We start from the raw sequence: 21,905 nt of genomic DNA, 5'->3' as shown, positions 1-21,905 counted from the left end.
GCCAGAAAACATCCCGCTCTTGGGGACAACATATGTCCAGGCTGCCCAGAACAGCCTTGCCTGGCAGCAGACCCAGGGACCAGTGCAGGGCTCTAAGCAGCACCTGCTTCTCCATGGCAGAATGAGGATCTTCAGCTACCCACCCATCACTCTTAACCCTGTAGTTGACATAAAATATGATTTTTATGCCACAAGCATGCCCTATTGATACATACAAACACCACATCTCTCCTGTGCTTCTACAGGCAAGCTCAGAGGCCTTTGGGCTGCTCCAGCAGGCTGATCCCAGAGCTGTCACCTCTCATCCTCCTGTCCAGGAGCAGCCAGTGCCCCAGAGCAGAGGCAGACAGGGAGCCACACGGAGCCGCCAGCACCACTCCTGGCGCTGCCCTTTGCAGCTCGAGCTGACTCACCCAGCTCTAACAGCACCCAGGATGGTCATCCACATGCACCAGCTCTTTATTGTTCTGTTCTTTTTTCTTTTTTCTTTTTTCTTTCTTAAACCACTTTAACAATCGGAAATAGGACAACAGGAAATTCTTTTACAGCCCCAGACCTGCCCTTGTCAATAAGACTGTTACTGTCTGCACTAAAAAATGTTCTTAATGCGAAGAGCAAAGCCCAGGTAATAACCACCACATCACACAGGGCCTGACAACTGGCAGGCAGCCAAAACCAGGCAGCTTCCCACCTCCATGCCTGGTGCACCAATGGGAACACCATGGCCAGGGCTGTGAAAGCTGCTCTGAGCTGGGCTGGGATTTCTAAAGCCCTGAGCAGATCGCATCGATGCTGGGGTGAGGGCCCTATTGCAAATCTGGCTGTAGGGACACCCATGTCACAATGCTGCAGTCTAGAGAGATGCTCCACAGCTCACCTGAATGCAGGTGCCGTGCACAGGTGACAGCTGTGCTGTCTGGCACATGAGGTATGCAGGTCCCACAGAGGCAATCTCCACTTTTCACCCAGTCCACCTTCACCCAAATCCAGCACCTCGTTTCAGAGCACCCTAAGGCAGAGTCACTTTTAAAATCATTCCCTCCAAGGTGCAGAACACCCTGGCAGAAGCCTCACCATCAAGAGGTGAGAAGTTACCCTGAAGCCAGGCTTGGCAGAAAAGGTGTGTCACTGCTACAGAAGCTCTCACAGCAAATGTGAAATGAAATAAAACCTAACAGCCACCTCTGGAATGACTGTGCTCCTCAACGAGTGCAGCACAACCCAGGTTGAGCTCCAGATTTCAAACCTTCTCAGGGGACCAGCAGAAAGGCAACTAACAGGGAGACCCAGCCTGTGCTGCCTGCAGCACCTGAGCCAGAGAGCTGCTGAGAGCCAGTGGCTGCTGACAGACCTGGTGGGAAAGCCAACACCACTGGTGGCTCATCCACAGGGAGATGCCCACCCGTGTCACTGGTGGGGAGCAGGAGCTGGGGACAGCAGTGCAGTGACAGAAAGAGCATGGACATGACATGAAACACTGGGGCTGACCTAATTCCTGGGGCTGACTGCCCTGACACCTGCCCAGCCAAGACCCCCAGGGCTTCCCAACACCACCAGGAAAGCTCTTGGCCAGGGAGATGGGAGGGATACCCTAGCATCAGGAGTCAAGAGGAGCCCAGGAGGAGCTGGCAGAGGACATGGGGTGGGCTCTGGAGTAACTGAGCCTCCAGCTCCTCCCTGCATGGGGTCTTCTCTCATTAAAAGGAAGGATTAATGAACATCCAGGGCGTACATGAGTTGTCAGTCTCCTATCCAAAGCCTGTGAAGCAGCAGCAGAGCAACCCAGAGCCAGTGTGCAAGGTGCCCATTCAGCTCTCAGAGCAATTGAATTATCTCCAGTGGAATCGCAGCACTGGCCAAAGAGACAAAGTTAAATCGTAGCAAGGTGCAAGTGCCTGGGAATGTAATATTCCTGATAAATGGCCAGATGACATGTGCTGTTATACAATCTAAGGTGCAATTTGGGCGATGACAATAGTCCCCGGAGTTTCCATTTTCAAACAGCCACTCAGTTCAATCCAATCCATGTCAGAGCAGCTTTGCTGAGCTGAGTAAGTAGAGCTCATTTGTGCTATTACACAGGGAGCAAGGAAAAGGAGCAGGGGAGTCTCTTGAAAATGAAAAATAAGAGAAATAAGGGGGACTGGAAGAATCACAGCAGGGGTGAGCACAGTTCTGGGCAGCCCCAGCTCCAAGCCCCTGCCCCAAGCCCCCAGCCTGGTGCTGGGGCACACACGCCCATACCTGACTGGTACCACCAGCACCCTCATGCAGGAACCCCACCTTATCACCACATTTTGGTGTTTCTTCAGCAACTGTATGATTATACTGTAATCATGATGACACTGCTCCTGGGTACAGCAAACAGCACGATCATTAAAAAATTCATTTCAAAATCTTCCTGGAAGCTAATAAATTTTACAGCAGTTTCAATCCTTTCTCATTGCAACAAAGAAAAGCTTAGTTCCAGACAAATTAAAAGTAAATTGATTGCCTTAGGGGAATCTATTCAAATATCACTTTTCCATGTTAGAAATCTCTTCCTGAAACAAGAAGAGGAAAGCCAGGGAGAGCCAGCACGGGAACGATGTGGAAAATCAAATCATTAAATCTCAGCTCATGAAATGAAGGGGGGGTGGGGGCAGGGAGGGAAAAAATCAAACTTAAAATAAAATGCAAATGTCTCACTGGGGTACGGGCCTAACATTTGTAACGGAATTTATGAATAATAAATATGAATAAATAGTAAACATGAAGGGATCAAACATTGCTGTTGATGTTTACTCATGGTTAGCCATCTTTCATGGACAATGCACAACTGCATTATTTAACACTCTTCTTCCTGCTACTCTGGGGCTTCTTTTCAACTCTGGCACGTCCTCAGGAACACACACCACAAGGTGCAAGGCACGTCCCTGAGCCACCCTGCAGCACCCACCACCCTCAGTTCCCACCACCCCACCAGGAGTGGCTGTTCCCGACTCGGGAGCAGCGATCCACCACATCACGCTCCAGATAAAATAATAAGCTCAAGCAAAACACAAACAGTCCCCAGCCATGGTTCATCATCCGCTTATAAATTAAGACTCTGCACCTCTCCCTTATCTCCTGTAATAGCATAATATGAGGAAGCAAGAGGTGGGGAATGGTGTATTATATTTTTGACCTACGGGCTTTTACAGAGCCTTCTTCGCCTTCCCTAATAGGAAATCTCCAGTCTATGCAGAAATGTAATCCTGGCGTGGCTTCCCTTGCACAATGCTTGGAGGATACTAATAACCAGGGACAGTGACAAATGCTCTTTACCTCAACGAGGAGCCTTTCTTTTCCTCTCTTCCGCCATTGTTTGGGATTTATGTAAGCTACAAAATGCTGTATTTTTAATCCTGGATTGCCTGTCCCGACACAGGAGGTCAACAGCACTTGGACAAAGCAAATGCCTGCCAGAATTATTTTAACAAAACAAGGGTTGTGAATTAGATTAATTTTTCAGGCAACTGCTGATAAGGACCCGTGGCTGAATGAGGCTCATGGGCAGCAATTTCTGTAATGGTCAATGGCGAGATGCAACAGGGTTTGGTCCTGGCTGCTGCAGACACACAAAGCTCCCAAGAAGCACCAAGGACCCACACTGATTTACCCCAGCCGGGTGTTTGGCCCATTCACCTCTTTACCTGCTCCACAGTACTATTAATTAAGCCTTTTCTTGTGCAGAACAGTCCCTGTATCATGAATGAAGACTGTCCCACCAGCACATCAGGGCTGCCTGGCCAGCTACACATCAGAGGGCTAAAAATAGATTTGATGAAAAACATTTTCTCTGGAAAAACACCTTCCCGGGCACACTAAAGCCTTTGGGATCAGAAGGCAGCTGTGGGAAGGGTGATCACCTGAAGCAAGAAGAGCTGGTGTTTGGGCATGTCATGCACTACAGCAGAACCAGACCCAGAAGGTATAGCAGGCTGGGATGAAATTTCAGGCTGGCTGCTCCCCTATTCCCAGGACTGTGGGCCAATCCCCACCTCATTCACATGGCAAAATTAATTCCCCTTCAGAGGGCTGGCAGAACACACCATTTAAACTCCAATTAATCCTTTTCTGAAGATTTAAGTGGTCTGTAGAGCTCATGCTGGCCCCTGAGCGGCAAGGATTTCACCTCCAAAACTCTGATACTCACACCTTGATACAGGGCTCATTAACAACTTAACTGCTGTTGGGATGCAGGATCTGGCCCTCAGAGAGCAGAGCACTCCGGGATCCAAGAGACCTTTCCCATCCCCAACCATTCTGTGTCTGTGATTCACAGGCACAGCTCCCATTACTGCTAATGGCAGTGACTGTGCTGCCTGCACGAGTGCAGAATACAACCTTTTGACTTCATTACTGGAATTCAATTTCATTAACACTGGATACAGAGGGATTGTCCTAAATACATTCTTTCTTATATTTTTTTCATGTTAATGTAACCGTTTGAGTATATTATACCCTGCAGAGATGGAAACATTTCTAGTCTGTTTAAACACATTTCCCACAATTGGGAGCAAAACTTTGTCTCCGTTTATGTCTTTGACACCAGCTGCCTTCCATTTAATGGGACTTTAGTCACTAAAGCAAATTAATCCAAAGGTTACCCTTCACTGCTATTGTCAAATCTGAAACAGAGAAATTCACGCACTTTGTCAGGGTAAAGTAGGATCAGCCACATTCCAACGGCAGCAGTAAATGGAATTACTACCCTGTACCATTCAAAATCAGGAGTTGACCAGAAAACAGCTACTCAATGATTCTGATCAAGATCCAAAAGAAGAGAATTAGAGTTGAGACAAGATGCAATTCCCAGCCCCTTGTGCCAGGCCAGCTCCTGGCCCAGTGCCTGTTGGAGCGTCATCCCAACCCTTGCTGCAGCCACATCCATGTACATCTCTTGGGGGGCTTGTGGTGAACCCATCACCACAACTGGAACTTCCCTTGGCTGGGATGAAGCAGAACAACCCATCCTCATCCTCTGCCTGCAGGGATGCAGAGGGCCAGGGTGCCAGCAGGAGCAGGGATGCAGGTGATGTCGCTGCCTGCCTCTTCCCAGAGCTGCTCTCCCCACCCCGTGAGGTTTGTGGTGCTTCCACACAACAAGTGAGAAATAAGGCACCAAGCTTATAAATGCTGATACATAATTTACTCCTATTATCAAGATTAAACACATCTTTGCATGCTTAGCATAAAACCCCCTGCCTTTCCCTAGATTTCTCAAGGACATACAAACTTCGTTATTATCTAAATAATCAAAAGAGTATTTCCATAGAATATTTAACTGTCTGCCTACTGGAAACTCGCAGCCCTAATCTAACACTGATCCTCTGTTGTCCTCCATGTAAATATTGTTGGGACGTCAGCCAAAGCCTAGGGAAGTGAGCTTCATCTTGGTGGATGGGAATCTCTCGTGTCAGATACAGTCAGCCTGACTAATGAGACCTACAGCTTGCCAAAACCTACAGCCTCGCTGTCTGTTCCAGCCATTGAATGTGCTCAGAAACCCAGTGGCACCAGCCCAGCAGTCTACAGATCCCAATCAACTATCAATAGCTTAAGTGTAAGTGATTGTGTATGAAGTACGTGCCAAATGTGTTTCCTTTCTCAGTTTTAGGACCTCCAGTATTGTTATTGCACCAGTAATGCTTGCACGGAATTAATCATAGACGTACCCACAAGGCAAAACATTATGAGAAGCTCTTTGTACTTTCTAAAAGTGTGCAGCTCTGAGGAAAGGAAGGAGCTGGAAGGTTTCCCAGCATGATGGGGCGTTCCCCACCGTTGACAGATAGCTAGGGAATTTTTCCCTTTTTCTTTTCTTTTTTAAACCGAAAGTGTTGGTTGCTGGCCATCTCTCATCATGACACTGACCTCTCATTCCTCCACCCTGGAGCCTGGCGTTATCCCCTCCCTGGTGTTCTACTTTAACTCTTTTTCTGATCAACTTGGGGCCTTTGTATGCTGGTGGATCCTCTCCTCTGAAGCCCAAGGATGTCCCATGATGGGATGCTAGCCCAGGGTGGAAGATGCATCAGAAAATCCCACAGGGAACTCAGATGGCCATGGGGACAGATCTGAAAAAGCTGATCTATATTGTCCAGCATCCAACAGCACCCATGGGCTGACCTGGCACTGTGACCCACTGCAACACCAGGACAATCCTGTACCTCTCTGCCCTGGCCATGGATCTACACCAAGGGCTGAAATGAAGCTCCAGTTCTGCACCGAGGAGGGATAACAGAGATGCCAGGGGAATGCGAGCCATGGGTAACACTGGCCCTATGGCCACCAGAAGAGATCCCAGAATTACCAGGGCCTGGGAATCTGGCCTATTTAATTCAGCTGAAACCTGGTTCTGTCAACTTTACCTTCTATAATTAAGAGAGTGATCATAGTGTATAAACATACACATTAAATTATGATAAGGTCAAGTGTCTAAAAATCTAAAACCTCATTATAAACCATGGGAAATTACACTACCTGAGAGTCATGGACAAGCTCAAAATCCAGCAAGGCAGATGTGGTTCCATCCCACCCTGTCCCATCTCATCAGTCCTGCAGCCATGGGGATGAGGTGGAAAGCAAGCCCTTAAATTTGGAGCAGCAAACTGAAGAGCTGCAGGGAGACAGCTGAAGAGGGGGAACGGAAAATGACCATATTTTTGTGACCTGTGTAAGCACTGCAAGGAAAGCAGTGGGCTCCACAGCTCCAGACAAGCTGATGCCAACCCATGGGTGCCCGGGCACTGATGCTGAGCCTGAATGCAGGAGGCTGCTGCACCCCAAGGTTCCAGAGCTTCTGGAGCATGGCAGGCTCCTGGCCCCACCTCTCCCATTTCTCTGGGTACATTTCTGCAGTGTTGCCCCCAGGTCAGGCTGGATTGTGTTGGCTCCTGGCCCTGGTTCACAGGGCTGTCAGCTAAATCTCACCACGGCACCATTACTCCCAGTCATGTGGTGACAGACAGAGCCCAGCTGGATTTTCAAAACCTAAGCACTTTGCAACACTGACAGGCAAGAAAAAATCCAACCACCAAGCCACAACCCTTACTCCGAACAGGTTTTATCTGGAAATACCCAAAGCGAGTAGACCCCACAAAGTTGTTCCTCCTGAACCATTTCTCTGACCAGACCTTTTGCCTGTCACTGGGAAATAAAGAGCGATAGGTACCAGCCCCTCCAGAGTTACCTGATTAGTCCCCACAGCATCCTTAACAGAGCCTTTCTGCAAAGGGAGAAAGCAACGCCAAATGACTGATGTAATTTGGTGCTTTCAGACAGGGTTAGTGCGAGGAGAAGCCAAGTTCATTACACTGGAGTTGACCACAGGGCTGTGGCAGCCGTGAAGATGCAGACGGTGCCAGGGCTGAGCCACCAGCCAGGCGCCTCCTTCCATGGCAGCAGCACGAGATGCACCACGAGAGGGGAGGTTTAACCCAAACGTGTCCCTCCGTGGTGGGAATCTGCCTGATTTTCCCCCCTGAGCACAAGAAAGGGGATGCAGTGGGAAGGGAGGCAATGCAGTCCTGCAGTAATGAATGCTGCTGGAGCCTCTCCACAGGGATCCACCCTGGCTGTCTGCAGCACACAGCTGTAATGCTGCCTTTTGCCACTGCATGCTCACCTCGGTGCTGAAACACTTACACATGCAGCATGCATTAGAATTAAAAAACCATTAAACCTTGGAAAGGAAAAACTTTGACAGGATGTGTAATATACTAAGTATAATTAATTAAATTGGATGAGGCACTGGGGGATGAGAGAAGAGTGGATGGAGACTGTTCTTGGAAAAGGGATGGTAATGCACTAATGTTCATTGTGTGCCATTAAATACGAAACAGCCTTGGAAGAGGTGAGGATGTGCGACAGGAGCTCCGAGACGTGGCACCAGCCAGTTGGGCACCTCAGGCACATAGCAAAGCATGAAATGCAGCCAATTAGAGCTTTAAAAAAAATGTTAACAAAGGTAGAAAAGGCACCCAAGAGATGGAAGAACGAAAATGTCATGAAGGTTGCTAAACAGCCATACCCTACCACTGACAGCCTGCTCCAGTGAGAATCCCTGGACACCTCAATAGGGTTCAGGGCACTGGACCTTCACCACCAACCATCTTGGGGCCAGCACAGACAAAAGGAGAGTCATTCTGGAAAGCCTCTAGATCTCCGTGGGGTTATTTGTACCCTCAGGAGCAGCTCCCTTGCATGGGCTGCATCCATCCCCCTTGGTGGGTGCCAGCAGCAGCTAAGGTGGGGTGGGACAACCAAAGCGGGGCCAAGGAGGAAGCATCAAAAGCAGCCCCAGCTGACACAGCAGGGACACCATGATGAGACAGGCACAGTCTGGCTGTTCAGCAGGACAAAGTTTTAACAGGCTTAACAACAGAATCAGCACTGATCATTAGGCAATTACAACTGCTGCAAGTTGACAAAGCACCAGGACCAAATGAATTATCTCCCTAAATCCTGCATGGCAAAAAGAAAAGACATCGTCGACAGCCTCTGATGGCTCACAGGGTGCAGAAGCAGTGACTAAAAACTAAAAGGCTGCTCGTTTGCTTGCTGTTTGGAGAGATAAAAGGGAAAGTCCAGGAAATGAGGTCTTCAAAAACACTCTCATCATTTAGGGAGCGGTGGGAGGGAAGGTCCTGGAAACATGGATACAGCCAAGATTGCTCAGCCTCTGGAGACATCTGATTCAGCAAGGAAAGGACGTTGTGTTCAGAAAGGGAAGGCAGATTTCAGCTGGGGGAGTTCACTTGTGTGGTCACTTGCTCAATTCTGCACATTCCTGCACGGCAGCCAGCACCGGCTGAGGGGATGGTCCTGAGCTCCTCTCCTCAAGGACATTCCAAAACCCACTTCTCTGGAGATCTACAGAGCTTAATCCACACAGGACCACAGTGACTCCCTGCTCTGTTTCCTTGCAAATGATGGGATGCTGAGCCGTGCTCCTGCAGCACAGCCCTTCACTTTGAGTGACTAGGCACGCTTTTAGGAAAAACATGCAAATGTGATTTAAAGACTCTAAGTGATACAGAATATATCACATCCCTTGGGAACCCGTTCCAGGGGGTAATTATTCTAATTCCTGAAATCATGAGTCTCATTTGCAGCTAGAATTTTCCGAGGCAAACCTCCATCCTCCAGCAGCAGCTGTGCCTTGTTTGCTGAATCAGAGAGACACTCAGCAGCAGACACCTTCTCCCTGAGTTCACTCCTGAACACAGCCTGAGATGACTGATGTCTCAAGCAAAGTCCAGAGCACGTCCCCTGAGGATGCCATCTCTCTTGGGTCCTATTTCAAATGGTTTTATCTGAGAGTCCTGCTAGATACAATGGGCTTTGAGTCAGGTCCTAAATCTCCATGCAGATGTCTGGAGAAGGAAAGCCAGTGTCTTCAGCTATACCCAGAAATTCCTGCTGCAGAACAGTCTCCAGAAAGCAAGGGGACATTTTTGCACTGACAAAGCATCTCCTCTCCACCTGATGTGCCAGAACTTGGTGGTTCCTGCAAGGCATGTCTGGCCAGAGAAGAGCTTGTGTGAATTTTATAGTGAATTAATTGGCTATATCTACTCAATAACAACAGAGGAGGACTGACAAAGCAGAGTTCAGGCAATAAGGGAATTGCAGGTGGAATTTTTTGTTTTAATTACTTGTCTTCATTAATGTGAGGTTCCTGGATCCTACACTGATGACTAACGGGTCCAAATATTTGCATGAGTGGATGTACTTCCACAAAAGGCCACGTGGCTGAAGGGTGGAACAGATACAGGATTTTCTTTAGAAGGGAGTTTCCACTTCAATATGAAGCGACTTCCCAGAGCCCAGCACATATCAGAGGGGGATAAACATTTTATAAGGCATGAACATGCCCCAGAAAAGCACAGCAAGGCAGAAATCACTGATAAATGAGGTGAAACTCGGGCTATACTCAGGCTGTTTGTGTCTCCCTGACACTGGAATGAGTTGGGTACAAGCATCGTGGCTACCTGTCCTCCTGACACCACTGAAAGGAAACAAAAGTTCGGAACAAGCCAAACACATTCAATTTGCCTGAATAATTTAGGCTGCTGAGTTATCATGTGCTTCATGGACTGTCATCGACAAACACTGTATTGCAGAGGAAAGATCTGTAAATCGATGCATCTGAGGGACCAAAACTAATCAGAGAGAGGCTGCAAAAGCATCACCTGTCAGAAGAGATGCAGGACATGGAAGTCAACTGGCAAGTGCTGGGAGGCAGCCAGCAGCCCCATGCTGCAAGAGAGCTCCTGGGCCATGGGGAACAGCAAAGCAGGGCAGAGAGCATCAAGAAGGCACTGCTCCCCTTGAAACCTGCTGGTGAGCAGTAATGTCAGTGGCAGAGAACTCAGCTAGTAAACAGAGTGAAAACCAAATGCAAGTCCAGAATATACATAGTGCCCACCCAGGGACCCACCTAAGTGGCCAGACTCTCCCCGAAGTTATTTATAGCCTACACCAATGTCCTTACTCCTCCCAAAAATGCTTCTGGCTCCCTGACCTTTCCTGAATTACTGCTACACACAGGTTTGTCTTAAGGTTTATAGCCAAATTCCTCTTTCATTTTGTAAGGTCTCACTGAGATGCATCAAATCCCAAAGCAGAGCCCGTTGAATGGAGAAAGCCATTGCTCTCTCAGAGAAAATCTGCAGGCTTCTTGCCTGGCTCCTGGAGCAACTCAAACCATCTGACTGGAGAATGTGCCTGAGCAAATGAGGCAGCACTGGCTGCTGTATTCATAGAATCACTGGTTAGGGCTGGAAGGGATCTTAAAGACCATCCAGTTCCATCCCCCTGCCATGGGCAAGGACATTTCCTCCTGCTACAACAGGTTCCTCCAAGGCCCATCCAACCTGGCCTTGAAAACTTCCAGGGACAGGAACCACAATTTCTCTGAGCAACCTGTGTCAGTGTCTTACCACTGTCTCAGTGAAGAATTTGCTTGTAATGTCTAACCAAAGTCTACCCTCTTTTAGCTTAAAATCATTCCCCCTCATCCTATTACTCCATGCCCTCGTAAAAAGTCCCTCTCCAGGTTTCTTGTAGCCCCTTCCAGGTAGCGAAAGTTGCTGTAAGGTCTCCCTGGAGCCTTCTCTTCTCCAGGCTGAACAACCCTAACTCTCTCAGCCTGTATTCATAGGAGAGGTGCTCCAGCCCTGTGAGCATCTTTGCACCAGCTTTGCATCTGCCTCATCTCTTTAACAAAGCCAGCACTTCCAAGTGCCCAACCTGTTTCGGTGTGCAAGCGATGCAAACACCACCTTCCTCGGGTTTCTCACAAATATTTCCAAAAAACGCTCTTCACTCTTTCATTTTTCACGTAAAAGATTGCAAGAACAACCACAAAACCTGCTCTCACTAGCAGGCACCCAGCAGAGCAAAGTCATCTCCCCAGAAACGTGAGAAGGTTCTTTAACCCCCCTAAGCTCATCATCTCAGAGGGCATGACCCCCCTGTGACTGTCCCCACACCTTCACCATGGGCCAGAGTGGCTTTGTGGCTTGCAGGTCTCCAGCACTTCCCTAAGAGGCAAGGCAGCATCTGTGGTGAAATCTCACCAAATGATCCAAGATAGTTTTCTCCAGCTGGGACTGACTGAATATAGCCTGGGCGCCGGATGATGTGGGAAATCAGTCGTAGCTGAGCACAAATTGCATGCATAGAGGTAATTACTGCAGCACAGGGTTGGTAGCACCACTACCCACACAACAGTGTATCTCAGCAATTTTCATTTCCTATTGCTTCAATTCAGAGAGGGGTTTTTTTTATCTTTTTTTCCTTTTCTTTTCTTTTTTTTTTTTTTTTTGTGGTTCAATTTTCTCCTTTTCCTATAGGGACTGACATTAATCCAGGATTTCTTCAAGATAAAGCTCTTGTTTTCACTACACCTAGTTATTCCACATACCCAGATGTCCTCCTATTTACTGCACCCAGAGACCTCAAGCCCAACCCATCACAACCTGACTCCACACCCCTGCCCCAAGCGTGACTGTCACTGCCCAGAGGTGAGGTGACACAGTGTTGGCCACCACCCACCCACTGCCACGTGCTGTCACCCACAGCCAGCTGTGGACATGGGTAATGAAACACGTGTGAGCAGCTAATGAAGCTGGTTACAGAGCAAGTTGTTCTCTACACTTGAAAAAAAGGGCAAAAATACGATAAGGAAAACAGAACAAAAAAAGCCAATTTCTGCTGAAAAATAAAAGCAGTGCGAGAGCTAACGCTGTGAGTGGGGAAGCTGATCATTACTATTACAGATACTCAGCAAAAACAGGGCTACAGTGCTCTCACTGTGATCATACACATTATGGCTAGCACATATCAATAATCTACTTACTATAAAGAACTTATTTTCCAAACAGACACGGGTTAAATGCAGGATGGAAAGGGAAATCAGTGAGCAAAGGCAACACCAAACCAGTCAGAGCCTGGCACAGACCTGTGCTCCCTCTTCCCATCCATCCCAGCCTGCTCCCCTGCATACCTGTGTGTCTGCCATGAGGAAAGGCTGCCAAACTTCTTAATAATTCTGTGACCCATTTAAAAACATCTCCTCTCTTACATTTATATATGCTGTATGAGAAATAAAATATAGTGCTCACGATATTTGAGTGGCAGCACTTCCCTTCAGATGGATAAAAGCTGCAAGTTCTCTTTGCTGTTTGGTGCCAATTATTGCAGAGGTTTGACTTATATATTATTACATAGAACATTTAGTAAAACAACCTACATACAGACCCAGTGGAACGTCTGCCTTCAGCAGTTACCTGCTGGAACAGGAGCAGTTTAGACACTCACCCACATACACCTTATTTCAGAGATGGGTGGGCTCCTTCCCCTGCACCCAGGGGAGACACAGTCCCCTGCCCTGCAGCTCTCTACAGCGTGCAAACATCATTAAGAGACATCCAAATTAATTATCTTTATTGCCTTTAAGTTATTTGCACCACTTCTGGGGCGGAGAAAACCAGGCACCCAACTTGAACCACCTCCAGTTGCCAGTCTGGCATCCTACCCCAGTCACCCCCGAGCTGCTGGGTGCAAGTCTGGGTGCTGTAGGGCAGGATTTAACCCCTGGCAACCACCCCTGCCCCAGGGCTGCTCTGAAGCTGCCCATGCTGTGCACCCCGTGCCCACGAGCTGAGGGTCAGCACCCTGTTTGCCATGATTATTCCTTTAATAAAGGGCCCTGTATTTTCCAGCGGCTGCAAAATTGATGCAGGTTGCCATGGCAAGCACACACTTTCCCATTTAGCAGAATAATAGACAGCTTTGTATAATTCACTGATTTCGGATGATTTCTCACCCCAAGAGCAAGTCACTCAAGTCACGTAAGTCACCTGTTGTTTAGTCAATCTGGCAATTTTAATTAGAATAAATTTTTATGATTCCTCTTTGCAACACTTAGAGCTGCTCTGCCACCAGAATGCAGAGATGTCTGTAAATTATACAGGCTCCAATCACATCTTTTTTTGCCTTTTTAATTACAGTAACATTGCAGCATTAATCATGTAAGCCTCTGTTAAACAAGTAACAGCCATCCTCCATCATAATTAAAAAGAAAGGCCAAGCAAACAGGAGCTTTGGAGTTTACCATATTTCCTCTGAAAATTGTATTTTAACTTAAGAGTTTCACAAACAGTAGTTTTATTTGGCTCTAATTAGTGTTGTGAACGAAACACCGAAAGGTTAATAAGAGATGGTTAGTTTGTAATGCAAGTTTCCCAGTGCCAGCCCCAGCAGTTCAGTCTGTTTTCAGAGTCATTAACGATGTAGATTGATTACAGGAGGAGATGGGGATGTGCTGGCTTGCTGCGTTAGCAGAAGGTTTGGTTTTATTCATATACCTTCCCTACTGCTAAATATGATGGCCATTACCTTGACCATTTTCCTGGTCTTAACTGCTGTGACACAGAAAGTGTTAATAGTTCCCTTAGAGTTTATTGGCAAGAGGAAAAAAAAAAGCCCCTGTGAGCTTTTTTTGGGCTTATTTATAAGGGAAAAGGAAGCTGCAAGCTTGACTGGACTGTTTATATTAGAAATATTTGAAACCCCAAGTATCATGTGGTGGTTTTGGAAAAGGATGCTTTGGGAGAGCCAGGGTTAGCACCACCCCGTCCTTCAGCTGAACCCTGACAGAGATCTTCTCTGCAGATCTTCTGCTTGGGCTGGAGTTTAGGAGCAGTTAACAAAACCAAGCACAAATAGAAGCTGAAGCTATCTAATCAGCAATATCACTTCTTCATATCTCCTATAAATTGCTCTCCAGTCACCCAGCAAAAATCTGGATAAGCAATAACTAAATTTGACAAAAATCTCATTAAAAAGTACAATAAAACACTAGAAACTCTCCAACTTTCAGGGCTGATCATTCATCCATTACAAACCTACACAACAGGGCACAGATCCAAGTTTTAATTTTTCCCTCGAAGTTGCCAAAATGTTCACATCTGGTGAGTGTTGTCTGTGCTTAGATGGAAAGGATTTGAGGATCTAAAGGTTATAACTCCTTTGACCCTGGACTGAGCAAGTTCAGTGATGGAGACATTGTAAGAATTATCTTTGATGGACAGGACCTGAAAACTGAAGAAAGAGTGACAGGAATGTGGGAAATATGATAATGTTTCTTATGCAAACAAAGGAGGTTACACATCTGTTTGCTATTTAGTGCTGCTGCTGCAGAAAGGGGTTGGAGATTATTTATTCCTATGGCAGTGACTTGAGTGTCACCTCTGTCCCACCACCAGCTTCCAGCGAGGATTTTTCCAAGCTGTGCTCCATGCTGGAGAGCTAAAAACCTAAGGAAGAAGCAATGTGAGGGACCCACCTGTGCCAACCAGTGTCCCTGTGTGGATTAAACATCCTCAAGAAGCCACTGCCCTGCCCTGCCTGCCCAGATCACCCACTGAAGATGGAGCCAAGCACCACTGGCAGTGGCATGGGTCAACCCGAAGAGAGACTTGGCAGTCAGAGTATTTGACAGCTTTTTTTCTGCCAGTTACATCCCCTGATCTAACAAAGGATACTACATCCCCCTGTGAGACTGGCTGGAAGAGGGTGCCTGGGGAGGGTGGAGAGAGCTTGTACAAAAACATCAGAAGCCACCACACAGCACCCACAAGCTGACTTTGGTGGTAATAATTTCAGAGTGTAGGAATCACAAGACAATCAGCTCCTCTTCTCAGAGCCCAGCTTAGCCACTAATCATAAAAATCCTTCTCTGGGTTTTGATAGCATGGTGAGGAGCTGCCTGCTCCCTCCGGGCTGGGCACTGCAGGAGCACAGCTCAGCTCCCCCAGGCTGCTTTATTCAGAGACTGCCCAATAATACAGAAATCAGGAGAGCTCCAATAATTGATGTTGCCCTGTAAAGAAAGCTTACAGCCTTTATCCATCTTAAGGGATGTGCTGTCTCTCAAGGATGAATGTTACACTGCATGTCTTGTGTAATACAGGAAAGTAAGTGTTTTTTTATTAATTTGTATAAACTTCTAGAGAAGTGCAGCTGTATTTCCAGCTTCCAAAGCCCTGGGATATATCACTTAGGTCTTCAGGTACATTCAGCTCTACAGAAAAGCTTTTCTGCAGAGTAAAAGGGAGTTGAAGGTGGAACGACTGCTGGAAATCAGCTTAAAAAATCAACAGTTTCTAATACCTGTGTTTGCCTCCAGTTAATACCATTAGTCATGTTCTCAATTCACGCCTGAAATGCGCCCAGATACTATGGAGATGAGTCTAAGAGCCAATTGGAATATTCTAGATAAAACCTGACCCCCTAAATCATGATGTATCTGAATAATTTGGGATGCAACCAGCAAGAAAAGTTCCAGTGAATACCATGTGCCTGCCTCTCCTTGATATTCAAGCCTTTAAATTTCTATACTGTGCGCTAGCATGAAGACTTAATGTAAGCATTTAAATATAACCCATTTCTATTCAAAGAACCCTTCATCTTGTTGGGAGTTTATGAGACTCAGACACAATTAAACCACCTATGTGAGCAAAGTTACTCAAATGTGGAAATGTATGCAGGATCAGGTCTTTCCAGATGACATTTCATGCCAACCTTTACTGCTGATCTGGCAGCAGAAAAATGGAAGCGATGCTTTTAGAAGCAATTCTCCATAGAGACACATTACTGACATTGCTTAAAAACCCTCTCACTTTGATTTTAAAGCTTTTGCACTACTTTATGGCTGTGGTGGCTATTTCTAACACTGGCTTTTTTATGATTAGTGTGTATATTATTTTCATATTTTCTTTTGGCTTCCATTTTCATCTTAAACAGTGAACCACTGCTTCATTGAGCCAATGATTTTCCTTCTAAAAATGATGGTAAAAATACTGGCCAGCATTAAGGTAAGTTTGAAATCTGTCTCTTCTAACACTAAAAACACATAGTTGAAATACTTCCTCTCTGATTTCTATGCAGGCAAGAGCTCCTGTGACTTCTGGAGTACAAGTATAACTCTGGCTCAAGGTAGGGTGAAAAAGGTAGCAGAAAAGATTTAAGCTGATCTAGGTGTCTATATACATCCACAAAAAGAAAACAAGCCAAACCCACACAGATACTGTGCTTGTAAGAGGGTAAAGGGATTTAAAAGAAGAGTCCCAGTATGAGCAAAACCAAGGGAGGAATAACTACCTGAATCACAAAACAGACTATCTAGCCTCAAAGATGCTAATTCAGGTCCTGAGGGATCTAATCAACCTCTTTGTTGAAGTAAAGATAAAACTTTTTGACAGCAAATGCTTTCTGATAAAATGGAATTTTCAATTACCCTGTGAAACATCTGGTCCATGCTGCTATTTCCTGGGAAAAGCACCGCCACGTTCTGCAGTGTTGGAAAACATTTCATGCTGAGATTTCCCCACATTGCTGGGAGGAACAGGCATCAGGAGCTTCCAACCCAACAGCAAAGATCCCCCAGCTGCCAACATCACTCACCACTGTCCTATGGAGTGGGTCTCCTGCCACTGGGGGGTCTCCTGCCCATGCACTTCCCCTCCTTGCTGGAAATTAGGGTTTCCTCTAGTGCTGAGCTTTGAGTTACTCCAGGACATGGAGAAAATCCACCCCATATTGCAGTAAAACAGGACAAGATACTAGAAGGGACTTCAGGACATACCACATCCTCCAATAGACTTTTCCAGCCAACCCAAAACATTGCTGAGACCCAACTCACCATTGTTTCAAACCCTCCCTTTCTCAAGCAAATCTATTTGGAAGTTCAGTTGAGGATGCTGTTAGGAAAGGAGTGCATATAAACTTCTAGCAGTGCTTAACACCTCCACAAATAAACAAACAATTAAAAGGCAGCGAGACAATTGTGAAAGGTGGAGTGGCACCAGTGCCCGTCTTCCCCAGCATCCCATTTGGTATCAATTAGCAAGAGAAGGAAAACAATTCTGGGCAATAATGAACTCCAAATTGGGTACATATTAGAGCAATTAAATCAACCTTTTCAACTGATGAATTTATAATCAATAATTAAGATCCTGAGGTAATGAGGGACTGGGTAGAAGTCCTACGCCAGAAAAAAGCGATGTGGCTGAGCTCCAGGCAGTGTTTCTGATGACCTGATGATGCCCGCTAAAGCTTGACACCCTCCACTCTAGTTTGCCATTTTTCTGGAAATCTAGGTCATTTCCAAAGGAAGAGCAAAGGCCGCCTGTCCTGGGACTGGCAGCTCATGTCACTCCCATCCAAGAGTGGCACCAGGAAGGAGAAGGGGCAGCAGGTCCCTGGGGCTCCCATGGTCACGTACTCACCACAGGTGCTGATCTCATGTGCTGGTTTAAGGACACTAAAGGAGCCTGGACCCATCTATGCCTACCCCATGCCAGCCTCTTTCTGCAGAAGATCCAGCATCCCAGTAGGTGAGGGCTGGCCATCCAAGTCCATACTAACCCTCCTGTGCTACCACAAAGGGATCATCCTCTACCATTAAGCTGCAAGGATTTTTGCTAACCAGCATCTTGTTTTGGCAGATCCAGGATGACCCACTGAACTAATAAAGACTCCCAAATTATCTAGTGAAGTCTGAGAGTTGGCCACTCACAAAGAACTGAACTCATGGTGTTACAAGACAAGATCCAAGTACAGCAGAGACTGGGATATGGAGCCAACTTCCTGAGCTCCCAGGAAGGATCATCAACATTGATGAGACTCTCCCACCCTGTTTCTCTGGGATTATGTGCAGGGAGGGCAAGCAAAGGGCAGTTGTCCTGCATACCTTTGACACTGAACTTGTGTTTCCTTCCCATCCTGACACTCTGACCCAAAATCGGATAAAAATTACCATGCCAAAACCATCACTTTAATCAGGCAGGAACTGCTGTTATCACCATCATCTCAGCATCTCGATTTTCTTGATTATTTTCTGCAGCCCCTGCTTGATGAATCAGCTCAGCAAATACTCTCTTTAACCTTTTTTCAGCTCCTGTGACAGTCACTGCTAACCTCCCTGCCTGCATTGCTCCTCTCATTGTTCCACCAACAACCCCAATAGCCCGGCAGGCGAGTACCCCCTGCTCCTCTCTACATCAGCCTCCTCCCCAAAATAAACCAGAGCCAAAAGCAACAGCCCCCTGGCCATCATGGGACTGGGAGCCAGGCACACAGAAATTGCCTACTGGAAGTAAATACTCCTGATTTTTGGAGGGTATTTAACATGTAACGAGGAGTTTATGTTACAATGGATTGGACCATATTTATTTCCACCTGACTCCTCCAATGAGCGCTGCCTCCAACTCATCCTCCTTAACTTATTTGCATTGTTATCTGGTGCACAACAGAGCCAGCACGCAGACTTAATCAGAAATGTAATCTCTGTAAAACCCTATCTGCAGTCCATTGAGATAGGTTTTTTTGCCGAAGAAATGTGACAAAAAATTAACAGATGTTGCTCAGACCATTCAACAGGACGGGAATCAATTATGAACATTTTTGCTCCTACAGTCATCCCTTACTGCAAACACATCTTAGGAAACCCTCTCCTGATCAAAATGAAAAAGCATTTCTTTGTAATAGAAGAATAATAAATGATAGCTATCAGCCTGCATTCTCTGACACGGCACCAGTCCACGGAGAATTAAACTGCCACTGTACAGTTATATAAATGTTTAATTTTTTTCATCTTTGGCCACAGTAGGGTTGTCTGGAAATACATTATCGCTGCGGATGCCATCCCTCTCCAATTAGCATGGCTGGCAGTGTGGAAGGGGTAGGTGACCTCCACGTTCCCCTCCTTGTGGAGTCTTACAGGGTTAACTATGGCCATTTAACAGACTCTATTGAGAATTAATACAGCGATCAGCTTCTCTCCAGAAAAAAAAAAACACAACCTCACATTTGCTGGCACAGATGGCAAGAACTCTCTCTCCCCCGTTTGACTCTTATGACAGCAAAAGAAAGGCTTTTAATGATATTTACCATGAATTGAATTAAGCAGCTGAAGACCAGTTCATAATCACAGCATTTTGTTTTCATATCCTTAAGTCCTTTAGCAGTGGGGCTTCCAGTTGAGCCTCAGCTACAGCTTATCTGAAGATATAGCCAAGCGCCCCGAGGCTCCCCTGTGCCTGAGCACCAAACTGCATTCAGGTTTCTTAATTGAAAAAGACAGGATGTTTGCATCAGTCAGACATTAAAAGCAACAGCCATGCCCAAGTACAGGCAATGGCTTGGGCTCAGCTGAACTCCTCTGACTTCTTTCCTCTAGCTAAGACCGGTCTAGTTGCAGAGCAGGACTTCATCCCTGCATGTGGAGATGTGTACAAGCTGAAACCCTGCTGTTTGTTCTGGGGAAGAGACACAAAACCCTCACCCACTGGCCTGAGCTAATCCCTTGTGGGATGCCTGACTAATTGCCTACATGCTCCATTGACCTTTTGGAAAGGTTTCCTGGCCGGCGCCTGCGCGAGAGCTCTGGTGACACGAGCAGAGAGTGTGGGGAATGGACCTGGTGCCTGCTGAGGAGAGGAGCAGTGGCAGGGACTGTAACCCCAGCCATAAGCCCAGCTCCCCTGCTCCCTCACTGCCAGGTGAATGCTCAGGGCCTGGGGTTTTCATAGCATCATAGACTGGGTTAGATGACCTGAAAGATCATCTAGTTCCACCCCCCAGCCATGGGCAGGGACACCTCCCACCAGACCAGGTTGCTCCAAGCCCCATCCAGCCTGGCCTTGAACTCTTCCAGGAATGGGAAAAACCACAACTTTTCTGGACAACCCATGCCAGTGTCTCACCACCCTCACAGTGAAGAATTTCTTTCTAATGTCTAACCTAAATCTACCCTCTTCCGTCTTAAAGCCATTCCTCCTTGTCCCATCACTCCATGCTCTTGCGAAAAGTCCCCCCCAGCTTTTCTGTAGCCTCTCCAGGTACTGGAAGGCTGCTAGGTCTCCCTGGAACCTTCTCTGTTTCAGGCTGAACAACCTTTCTGCCTGTGAAATAGAGGATAATGCTAACTGCTTGCTTACCTGACAGGCGTGGCGTGAAGATGAATTTATATCTAACCCAGCACTCTGATGACACCCAGCATTATCCCCAACGAGTGCTGTGAATCCTCACTGTGCACCCACAGAGGCAGCACCAGAATGGAGCACGTAGGACATGGGGAGTGATGGGCAGCCCCCCCAGGGCATGCAGTGCTGCTGGCTCACCTTGCTCAGGACCCTGGGACCCCATGGAGGGGACGCTGGTGTTCAGCACGTCGTTGACGGCCGTGTCGCAGTAGAGGCCCCGCTGCACGTCGTGCTCACTGTCTGTCTGGTCACTCTCCTCGTGGCCACTGTCCTTCAGACTGTTCCCTTCCAAGTCCTTGAACGTGGAGCTGCTGGGAGAGACACAGCCGTGACTTTACTGGGTGGGACAAGGTGGTCCCCAGCTGCCACCGCTCAGCCTCCAACACCACAGGGTACCCTGGCACCCCCAGCACCCTGTGGCAGGGAGGGAGCTGCTCCCCCCAGCATGAAGAGCTGGGGTAGGGGCTTGGGGAGGGATCTCTGTACCCCAAAACACAGCACCCAGTCCACACCACCTCACAGGAGGTTGCTGCCCATTGGTGCAGGGTGAAGTGAGCTGCTGTGGACAGTATGGAAGCTGTGAGTGAAGCAGGACTGGAGAATAAAATCAGAGAAAAAAATATAGACATTAAATGGGCTGGTTTTATAACTAGGCTCCCTCAGGTCGTATTTCCTCATATTGGAGTTTGACCAGGATCTAAATCCTGGTTTTTAGGTTATAGGCCAAATCCTAATTGTTTAAAGTTTGAAAACACAAGTCTCCCTAGAAACGGGACTTCCTTTTCACTGTGATGATGCCATTATTTCTGTAAAAAAAATAACCCAGTGGTCCTGAGCCCAGGTTCACCCAGCTTTAAGGAGATCTGATCTACAGTGGAGCTCTCCTGCAAGCACAGCCACTGCTGGGGGACCTGAGGGCTGAGATGCCCTCAAATTTTGCTAAGCAGCTCCACCACCCCACAACACCCAGCTCTGACACCCAGCTCTCCCCAGGAGCCTTGGAGACTGCAGGGATGGAAGAGTTTTCTGAGGGAACCTTCTGCAAGTGGTGATGCCCCATGCCAGCCTGGTGCAGTGAGCCTCAGGGACATCTTGAGATGCACCTGCCCTGGGTGGCACAGCCATCAAGAGTGTCCCTGGTGTCCATCCACCCTGTGCCTCCTTCCACAGCCAGCCTTGGCATGGAAAATCTGTATACACTGGTGGGGATCCACCTCCACCCACAGCCCCTAACTTTCTTGCTGGCTTATTTGGTGTGAAACACCAGTGGAAGAAGGGGCCTGTGCTTCAAAGCCCCAGAGAGCTGGAGATTTTCATTACTTT

General features: G+C 47.2%; 1 protein-coding gene across 2 annotated transcripts in view; it reads right to left on the bottom strand.

The window, feature by feature from the left end:
- The window catches only part of PCDH19 (protocadherin 19), a 57,877-nt gene that overhangs the window by 6,589 nt on the left and 29,383 nt on the right, over nt 1–21,905 (bottom strand). The window contains exon 4 of one of the 2 annotated variants that reach the window (XM_071757598.1): nt 20,721–20,893. In XM_071757598.1, coding sequence (XP_071613699.1) covers nt 20,721–20,893 — 173 coding nt within the window. The remainder of the gene's footprint in view (nt 1–20,720; nt 20,894–21,905) is intronic. The other variant, XM_071757599.1, reaches the window with a different exon arrangement.

Source organism: Heliangelus exortis, chromosome 14 (assembly GCF_036169615.1).
Source record: "Heliangelus exortis chromosome 14, bHelExo1.hap1, whole genome shotgun sequence".
Classification (NCBI taxonomy): Eukaryota; Metazoa; Chordata; class Aves; order Apodiformes; family Trochilidae; genus Heliangelus; species Heliangelus exortis.
The sequence above is the reverse complement of the archived record's forward strand: the minus strand, read 5'-3'. Positions and strand labels throughout refer to the sequence as shown.